Source organism: Arvicanthis niloticus, chromosome 12 (genome assembly GCF_011762505.2).
Source record: "Arvicanthis niloticus isolate mArvNil1 chromosome 12, mArvNil1.pat.X, whole genome shotgun sequence".
Lineage (NCBI taxonomy): Eukaryota > Metazoa > Chordata > Mammalia > Rodentia > Muridae > Arvicanthis > Arvicanthis niloticus.
The window spans coordinates 40,524,911-40,534,708 of record NC_047669.1 but is presented as its reverse complement, the minus strand read 5'-3'; the positions used below and the strand labels follow the sequence as shown (position 1 = coordinate 40,534,708).

Below are 9,798 nucleotides of genomic sequence, written 5' to 3'. Positions count from 1 at the left end.
CTTTCCCCCCTTTGACCTCCCCTTTCCACAAGAAAATCTCTCTCTTTTTAAGCTGTTCACTGAACTTTGTACCTCTCATGATGCTTAGTCATAGTTTCTTTTAATATGTGTGTGTATACCTTATTCCTACGCGTTAAGATGTTACTTGAAAGTTTAGACTTATTCATTCTTTCTCACCCTTAAAAATAAACTTCCTTTGACGGCTGGCTTGCTAACTGGATTTGCAGCGAATAAACATTGAAAAAAGTATTCAAGATAGAAACATCAAAATCCCTGTGTTTATCAGACACAAGATCAAGTTGCGCAGAATAAAACATTACATAATACGTAAAAAATAATATAAAACATACAAAAATATACACGCATGAATGCGTAGTCAGCATTTTGCTAAGACTTTATTCTAGTATTGAAGGATACGAAAGGGTGGTCATTACTGTTTATTCCAATATTGTTCCTCCCCCCCATGATTACTTATGAAGTTAGAAAAACTGCAAGCGTTCTGAAATTGAGACCAGGCCTGAAAATCCGCGGGAAAACGCTTCCAGGTTTGGAGGCGGGTTAAGTGCTGGGAGGCACGGGAGGGGACTGAACTCTGCACGCACAGTTCTGGCTTCCCACTCCCAGAACTGGGCGGACCAGTTCTCGCAGTAGCCCGGGGCTCCCGCTGACCCCCGGGGGATCGCAGCCCATGCACAGGCTGCTCGTCGCCGACCCCGGGTTCCTGGGGTGCGGTGCGCCCAGCGCAGGCCAGCCAGGGGAGGCTTGGAGCTGGCACGGGCGAGGGTTCGGGGCGCGGGTGCTAGTCGGGGTTTCCAGGTGAGCCGCCGGAAAACAACCGGTCGGCCCGGGCGGGGCGGGGCGAGGGCGGAGGGCACATTGCTTCATCCCGGGCATTTTACTGGAAACTAGACGCATCCGGAGGCGGGGCGGGAGGCAGCCCGGGCGCCGCCAATGGCCGGGCGGGGTGCGGAGGGGGAGGTCGGCTCGTTAAAAAGCCCGGCCGCCTCCGGGCGCGCACGTACTAGTCGCTCTGCCGCAGCCAACCGCGTAGCCAGCCGGTGGCGCAGGTGTCTGGGGACCCCGAGCGCCTAGCCTGGGAGCATGATCGTGGACAAGCTGCTGGACGACAGCCGCGGCGGAGAGGGGCTGCTGGACGCGGCCGGCGACTGCGGCCTCATGACCAGCCCGCTCAACCTGGCTTACTTCTACGGCGCCTCGCCTCCTTCCGCCCCCGGCGCGGGCGACACCGGCTACCTGTCCGCCGTGCCCTCCGCGCCCGGCTCGCCCGGCTCCGATTCCTCCGATTTCTCCTCCACTTCCTCCGTGTCCTCCTGCGGGGCCGTGGAGTCCCGTCCGAGAGGTGGCGCCCGCGCCGAGCGCCCGCAAGGTATCCACCCGCGGGACTCCGCGCCCCTCTATTCGGGGTTCACACGCTGGGAGGATGGGGCGGGACTCCCCTCGATAGTCGAGAAGTTAAGCGGCCCCTGCGACTTCCTTGGTGGCGGGACAGACACGAATAGTCAGGAGTGACTAGATGCCTTGTCCTGATTCAGGCACGTTGTCCTTGACTGTCTGCCGAGTCCGGCGCCCATGGGCTCCAGCTCCGAGGACCCCGCTGGCTAACGTGCTGGCTTCCTGGGGAAAGAACCTGAGAGTCTCGGATTCTCTTTTCTCCCATCTCATAATCCTTTCCCTTTTCACTTCTCCCTGGTCCCCGAACTCAAGAACCTCTGAGAAATAATTACACTTCTATGAGGTTTGGGGGCTGATGGAGATGTAGTTTCCTTCTTGTAACTCTTTCAGTGAGCCGTGGCAGAGGATAAAGCGTCGGGAACTGGATTTAAAGCTACGCTTATTCCTAATATATTTGTAGGGATGAATAAAAGAAAAACCACTTATCGGGATGTAGAGGAAAGCCGGGTTTGGAAAAGTGATTTAGTGTTTTGCTCTTAGTTTATGTTGGCGTTTCAGAGGCCTGCTAAAAATTCTGCGGTCTTGTTTTCTCTGTGTGCGTGAGAATGGAAAAGTTACATCTAGCGCGGCAGCTCTCTCTTCCTTTAGCTACAGATTGCATGGTTTCCTTTCTTCATGAACCGAGTTGCATAATTTGGGGGAAAACAGGATGCAGCTGTGGGTAGATTTAAACACCGCCTAAATTATCTCGGTTGTTGGAGCTTCTCATCGCAATTATTTTAAAGAATGACTACTTGCTGTTCCTACTGCTGGCCGCTCAAGCTTTGGTTGTCTCTTATTTTTTTTTTTTAAAGTTATTTTTAATTTAAAACGATGCGCCTTAAGCCACAGTGTTGCCTACAGCCTACCTGAAAAGCGAGGTGTGCCTGCATGGACTTTCTGAGGTCCATAGGCCCTTTGGCCTACGGGCCTAGGACATCTGGCTGAACCTAGTTCTTGGTTTACCACACAAGCCTTGGGGGATTCCTGAAACTGCGTTTTCTTCTCCCTATGACGTGGCCTTGGAAGTTTTAACTCTTGTCTCTCCAGGGGAGTGCTGTTGGATTCTGCCCATTTGGATGTGTGTGGAAATCCCTGAACTTAAATCTGAAAGGCTGTTTGATTATTTTATTTGCACCCATCGCTGCCTCTGTGTCACACTTGTGGCACGGATAGCCAAATTATGCTTGTTCTCCATTTTATAGTTTTCCGATTTATCTTCCAAACGTGTTCTTGAATTCATGTACAAGAGCTCGTTACATAGTTGTGGCCAGGCGTGGAATCCTGTATTCATAGTAAATGCTAAAAACTGCCTTCTGAAGTTTTAAGGTGAACACGCCTGTTTCCTTTTTACTTAGAACCCCCGTGTACGTAATTCTAAGAGCAGTAGGTGAGGGGGAAATCCTGTGTGTGTATGTGGAAATGTGTTAAGTGAATTTAAGCAACCTTCTCGGCACAGATTAATTAAGGAAATACTAAGAAATCTTAAGTCCCTCTTGCTGGCTTTTTGATTGTTTGGCTTTGGTGCCTTGAGATCTGTAGAGGAAGTTTGTTCCTTGTTAGGCGGATGGCATAAAGGTACTTTATAATTTCTATATGAACATAAAAGACCTTGTTTTAAAAACTACAAATGCCTCATTTATACTCTGCTCCAAGGATCTCTCAAAGTCAAGAATAATTATATATAAGTGTACAATCTTGGCAAAAACCTCTGATCCTATTTCATGAGTAATAGTAACTGAGAGACAGAGAGGCTTTATTCCCTGGCCCCAAGGATCCTCGGACCACATTTGATGGTGCTCTAATTCCTTGGGGTGCCTGGTTGGAGGGTCAGTCAGCAGAGAGCCCTTGTGAAGTACTGGATACTGAGAATGGGAACCCACTGACCTAAGGATGTTGGAAAGGCTTTGCAATCTGCCGCTCGAGGACTTTATGTGTCAGGCTGCAGTCTTCGGCGGCTTGTTGGGATTCATGTCTGTGAAGAGATGGAATTGAGACTTTTCCCCTTTTCTTCTGAACAGTTGAGGCCCCATATGGGGGTTGAGCAGGCAGCAGAGAGGCCCCTTTCAAGGTGTTCGAGTGAAGAACTCGGTGAAAGAGCTCCTTTCTGCACATCCGAAGTAACAAACAGGAAGACTTCTGGCCAACCTGTGGGATGAGTTTAAGGTGGTGGCATCTGTTCTTTGTTTTGAGTGGGCGGGAGGACTAGTCTGTCAAGGTTTTTGTTGTTTGCTAACCTAGGTCCAGTAAGTCACTTGCAGTTTTTCATAGATGACCAAGTTCCTAGGACAGGAGATAGTATATCTGTATGTGTATGCTGTACTGCTGTGCTCCTTGCCCTTGGCTCAGTGTCAGGTGTGTATGAGAAATTTAATGAGCAAAACAAAAGAAAGCAGTTTGAGGACAAGGGGATTCATAGGCTTCAGTACAAAGAGAAACATTCTGATTAGAGAGACATAATCAGATGGTCTTACTTAGTTCATCCTGACCAGGATTGAATAGGCTAGAAGTGAAAACAGGTGGGGAGGGGGAGGACTGAAGAATGGAGGTAGCCGTTCTGTCAGGATTTATTTTCCCGGAGGCTTATGGTGTACTGTAGAGGGTGGGAGAGACAGCTCTTCACCAAGTGAGAAACCATTTTGTATGTACTAAATTGGGAACCTTTCCCTTGCAGACACAGAGGTGTGAACGTTGAGCCGCTGACAGGTAAGAGCTCACATCTATTTGTTCATAATCTTACTGGTCCTTTTTAGAGTAACATGAGTCCCTGGGGAGATAGATGGAATGTGTCAGGTTGGAATGATGACAGAGTGCGTATTCTTTCTCTGGGAACAGATCTGAAGAGTACAGTATCTGCAGTGGGGAAAAGAAAGGGACCTGATGCTCTGTCCGATGGACCGGTTTGCAAACGGCCAGCTCTGTTGCCTACTCACTTTGTGGTAAGCATCTCCCGTTTTCCTCTGAATTCTCTGTGGAACTATTTCTGGGATATTGTTGCTATTTAAAAAACAAAAAACATTTTTGCTCCTTGGGATTGAAGCCTAGTCATGTACTGAAGTCTATACCCTCTAGCTCCTGGAATTCTTTTAAAGGAAGTAATGATGAGAGCTGCTGCTTCTTCCTTTCCAGACATCACCACAAAACACCTACACCTGGGGAGAGCATGGAAGATGTTTCGCCACAGTGAATCCAAACTGGATAGCCAGTGCTGCTCTTGCTTCAGAATATTATAAACATCAAGAATGAGTGCAAACCCAGTTTCACTAAACACTGTCCAGGTTAGCTGGATGAGCCCTGTGGTTCCCCAGAACTCCCCACGGAGACCAGTGCCAGGATTTCCATGGAGGCCAGGCCTTCTCTCCACCTCAGAAATACCAGCCATTCCAAGTCAGTGGCTCTCCACAAATGATGGACCAGGTGTCTATGTACCAGTATTCGCCACAGACACAGAACATGCCAGCAGCCGCCGCTGCCGAACTGGCAGCAGCAACAGCAACATCAACAGAATTATCCCCACAACCCAGCTCTGGCAGTTTAGTCCCTTATTCCGGAATGTACTCAGTCTCCCAAGTTGATTCCAACCTCTTCGATAATCACGATTCGCAGTTCTTGCACGAGCCAAAGTTTTGTGTCTCTCCTGACATGGCCAAGGGGAATCTGAGAATATTGCTGTTCCCGTTCAGGCTTCACCCAGCGTTCCACCACAAAATGAGACTCAGCTGCAGAACTTCAGCCTGATGCCAAGCAACACCTGTAGAGGCTGTCGGGGGTGCAGGACACTGGCTCGCACACCGTTAGGCACTCCCCTGTCACTCCAGAGCATCATGGGAAGCCCGATGAGCACCACACAGCTAGGGAAGTCATTTTTCAGTGGCAGGTAGAGCAAGAAGAGAGCAAATTGGCCAATATTCCCCAAGACCAGTTTCTCGCTAGGGATGGAGATGGCGACACGTGAGTATCGTTTTTATCTCACGTACTTTCACACTTGAACCTGATCGATTGGCATGATGACAATACAAATTTTAAGAAAGGATGTCCCTTTGATATCTTTTTTTTTTTCCCTTGAAAGAAATCACCTTTTTTGTTTTAAATTAAATTTTATTTTGTCTTAAATTAAAAATATGTACTTTTCTGTAGTAACCTGCTTTGAAGACTAATGTAGATTCTATATTTAGAGCAGAAAACAGTTAGATCATGACTAGGTATCAATAAGGAGTTAACCAGTAGGCTAGATCCTGTTCTATACTAATTAATGTCTTTGTAGCTTTGGGTAAGTTACTTAAAATCTCCATGCTTCTATTTCTTTTTTTTTCCCCCAAAACACTTTATTTATCAGTATTTGTATGTACATACATACTTATACATGTATACATATATACATACATATATGAACAATAATTAAATAAGATGTATTTGAACAGTATTGGGGGTTGGAAAGACTGGGAGGAAGGAGAGAAAGAAAAAATTATGTAAATACAGTACTCATACATGCTTCTATTTCTTGACACATAAAATAATAATTTCTGTCAGAGAGTTTTTATCAGTATTAAAAAAAATAGGTTTTAAATGCTCAGCCTAGTATTCATCATTCTTCTTATCCTTATTCTGTTGTAGTTCAGGTAGACTACCAACATGTCAGAAAAGCCAAAATCTCCTTCTCTGTGATGTTTTCATTTTGAGTGTATCAAATGTTTCAGAAATAGGGCGAAGGGAGAGAAGTTTTCTCTGATCCCTAATGAAGTCAGAAACAATTCCTCTCTTTCCCTTGCTTCTTCCCAGGTTTCTCCTATTGCTGTTGCCCAAGGGAGACGAGCACTCTCCTATGTTCTTGCAAGAAAGATGAACGCTCTTCACAATGTTGGACGTTAAGGAGCACAACGGACAGGTGAGGGTACTACCTTGGCTAAGATGGGCTTGTGCTGGAGTGAGTGGCAACCAGCCTCCGGTGCAGATTGTCTAAAGGCCTCAAAGCAAGAGACTTCAGTTAATATTAACTTTGAGATATTGACTTTTTGCCACCATTAACCTTGAAGTTATTAATGTTAACTTTGTAGTTGTTTGGGCCAAAGATTGCACGTAATTAAGCCACCCTAGGCAACCTAAGCTGATTTTAGTTTCCTTGTCTTGCTGTGTTTGGTTGCTTATTAACAGGGTTTATTTTCTTTCTGTGGACATTCCTCTCAGCCACAGTTTAGTTTCATATTCCTTGTTATGATAGCATTACAGGTGTAAAAAACATCTTCTCTTAATGTCCCGCAGAGTGCCTTCAGGTGGCCGTAGCTGCCAATCAGCATCTCATTGTGCAAGATCTGGTGAACCTTGGTGCCCAGGTGAACACCACGGACTGCTGGGGAAGGACACCTCTGCACGTCTGTGCGGAGAAGGGCCACTCCCAGGTGCTCCAGGTAAGAGGCCAGAGAGCAGTCTTCCATTTTTCATAAGCACCAAAGACATGGGGCTTGGATATATGAGAAATTTCACGTAGGCTGCTTGTTAAAATAATGCTTTGAGTTGATTTCTTTCTCTCTTAGCCCAAGTAGTAGATACTATTTGTCTGCCTTACCTTAAGATAACAAGTGTGTATTTTAAAACTTTGCAGGCAATCCAGAAGGGAGCAGTGAGGAGCAATCAGTTTGTGGATCTTGAGGCGACGAACTATGATGGTAAGCGGCTGATACTCTATTGGCTAAAGAAAGAACCACATGGAACGTGGGGTCCATGAATTCTTAGAGTACTAAGTGTCCTACCAAGACAGAAAGTAAATAAAGCTAATTGTTCTCCAGGTAAAATTGTTGTTTAAACCGCCTAGGCATATGCGGATTATCCTACTAAGTTTCATGGAGACCATTCTAAGTGAACCGAGGAACCATCCTAAGGATAATTATAGGGACCAAATGACTCGACGGGATGCCTGACTTCCATTGCACCCCTTATTCCTAGGCCTGACTCCCCTCCATTGTGCGGTGGTGGCTCACAATGCGGTGGTGCACGAGCTGCAGAGGAATCAGCAGCCTCATTCTCCTGAAGTGCAGGACCTCTTACTAAAGACTAAGAGCCTGGTGGACACCATTAAGTGTCTGATTCAGATGGGAGCAGCGGTAGAGGCAAAGGTAAATAAACTTCAGGGTAGACAGAGAGGTGGGGTGGGGACGGAAGTGGGCGTGGCAGAGCCCGGCTTCCGAGCGCAGATTGACTCCTCCCCTCTTATTTTAAATTGATGGAGTGAGAGACTTTATATGTGTAGTTCAGAAGCTTACCTTTGAAAAGGTCTTTTCATCCGCTTTCTTGATTTTTTTTTTTTTAATCTGTGGGTTATCCAAACAACAGATCATTTAACTATGAAATAAATTAATCTTTGTTTAAATGAAGCTGGAAATGGATGTTACTTTGGCTTCCGTTTTCACGTGCTGACAATAAAGATGGTGCTTTTTGGAGTGTTTTTTTTTTTTTTTTTTTTTTTTTTTTTTTTAATTTGTGGGATCTGGAATTAGACTTTTTAAATTTTTATTTTTTTTTTTTTTTAAAAATTTATAATTAGTTTTTTTTTAAAATTTGTTTTCTGAGTGAGTGTGTATGGGTCCATGTGGAGATCCGAGGATAACCCACAGGAGATGTCTCTCTCCTTCCACTATGAGTTCTGTACTCTGGAGGTCAGAGGATAGCCCACAGGAGATGGTTCTCTGCTTCTGCTATGAATCATGGCACTCAGCTCAGCTATTTAGGACTGGTAGCATGCAACCTTACCCCCGATCCATTTCTCTGGCCCCCTGTTAAACTGGAAAATATTCTTTTTCAATCTGGAGGATTTTTACTGTTATCCTTTGTTGTCCTGAAACACTGTTGTTAACAACGTTGGGGATACAGATGCCCACGCAGGTCCCCTGTAGAGCTTGCTGTCTTCTTCTGCTGTATCCATACATGGTTTGCTGTGCCAAGTCTGAAACATAATATATATCAGTGAACTTTGCTGAAACATAGAAAGGTAACGCTTTATATTTCTACAGTTTTAAAAATGGCTGCTCTAGATATGCGTGGACTGTGTCATAAGAATCATGTAGGAAAGTTAGTTGGGAATGCAAGAGGAATACGGGAGTCTATGTAACCCGGGCTTCAGGGAGACTGAAGAATCAGTATCTGAAGTCCCCTCACATAAATCTGCTTTAGACGTTGAGAGAGGAGGGCCAAAGCATATTGTCTAAAGCAGCTGTTCTTAACCTGTAGGTCATGACCCCCCTTTGGGGGGGTGTGTGGCCCAAATCCACCCTTTTCTCAGGTGGTTTTTCATATCAGATATACTGCATAACAGATATTTGTGTTAGATTCATAACAGCAGCACAGTTTGCAGTTATGGTGAATGCATGAATAACTTTATGGGTTGGGTTGGGCCAGCAGGCAGTGAGAAGTGTATTCCAAGGTGGCAGTTTGGAAGTACTGAGGTCTGCTGTTCTGAGGCGTGGGTTCTGGATTTTCAGTCTTTGTCTTTCTTGCCTCCCCAAGGATAGAAAGAGTTGCCGCACAAGCCCTGACATTTTGGCAGCGGAAGAAGCAATCTGGAACTCATTCGCCTCTTTTGTGAGTTGCCCAGTTGCCTGTCTTTCGTGAATGCAAGGTACACCCAGAGTGGGGGAAATTGTGGGTGGGTCGGGGCATATCCTTATAGAACTGAGGAGGGGGATGGGATAGGAGTTGGGGGGGAGGGGATTATATCTACAAAGTAAAATAAAATATCCAATAAAAAATATATATCGTGTATTATATGTATATACACAATATATATATATTGATTGTGTGTGATACACACACACACACACACACACACACACCCACACACACAACACCACCCTTATGCTGCTGCCAGCTTCGGAATGACCTTCCCATCACCACGTTCTTTGATCAAGTCCTGGACGTTTCCTCTTTCTGACGCAATGGCGGTTCTGCTTGCTTTGTTTCAGGCGTTACATGGAAACACGCCCTCCATGTTGCTGCCGCATCCGCAGTATCGGGTGACACAGTTGGACGCTGTCCGTCTGTTGATGAGGAAGGGAGCCCGATTCCCAGTACTCGTAACTTGGAGAATGAACAGCCGGTGCATTTGGTCCCCGATGGCCCTGTGGGAGAACAGGTGAGGGCCACAGGCGGAGTGGCAAGTCCTTTAGGCCCTTCTGTCGCAATACAAAGAGGAAGGAAGTTTGTGGAGGGCAAAGGCCAGCTTGATGTTCCGCGGGTAGGCTGTTCAGTATAGACTGTTTTGAAGCAGTTCAGGTACATTGAATAAATGCTTAGTAGTATCAGTTTTCTATATTTCTGTCTACTAACTGATCCTCCATAAGAGATGGAAAAGAACCT

The 9,798-nt window shown here is 45.9% G+C and overlaps 1 protein-coding gene and 1 pseudogene across 2 annotated transcripts in view; both read left to right on the top strand.

The window, feature by feature from the left end:
* The first annotated feature begins 861 nt into the window (after nucleotides 1–861).
* LOC117717614 (NF-kappa-B inhibitor zeta) overlaps nucleotides 862–9,798 on the top strand; it is an 18,919-nt gene continuing 9,982 nt past the window's right edge. The window contains 1 exon segment of the mRNA XM_076942488.1: nucleotides 862–1,387. Coding sequence (XP_076798603.1) covers nucleotides 1,102–1,387 — 286 coding nt within the window. The 5' untranslated portion in view covers nucleotides 862–1,101.
* Nucleotides 3,346–9,798, top strand: part of LOC117717949 (NF-kappa-B inhibitor zeta-like) — a 6,786-nt pseudogene continuing 333 nt past the window's right edge. The window contains exons 1-10 of the transcript XR_013103143.1: nucleotides 3,346–3,425; nucleotides 4,127–4,158; nucleotides 4,288–4,397; nucleotides 4,589–5,407; nucleotides 6,232–6,337; nucleotides 6,714–6,857; nucleotides 7,052–7,115; nucleotides 7,393–7,562; nucleotides 8,950–9,060; nucleotides 9,403–9,574. The product of XR_013103143.1 is annotated as an NF-kappa-B inhibitor zeta-like (transcript). The remainder of the gene's footprint in view (nucleotides 3,426–4,126; nucleotides 4,159–4,287; nucleotides 4,398–4,588; nucleotides 5,408–6,231; nucleotides 6,338–6,713; nucleotides 6,858–7,051; nucleotides 7,116–7,392; nucleotides 7,563–8,949; nucleotides 9,061–9,402; nucleotides 9,575–9,798) is intronic.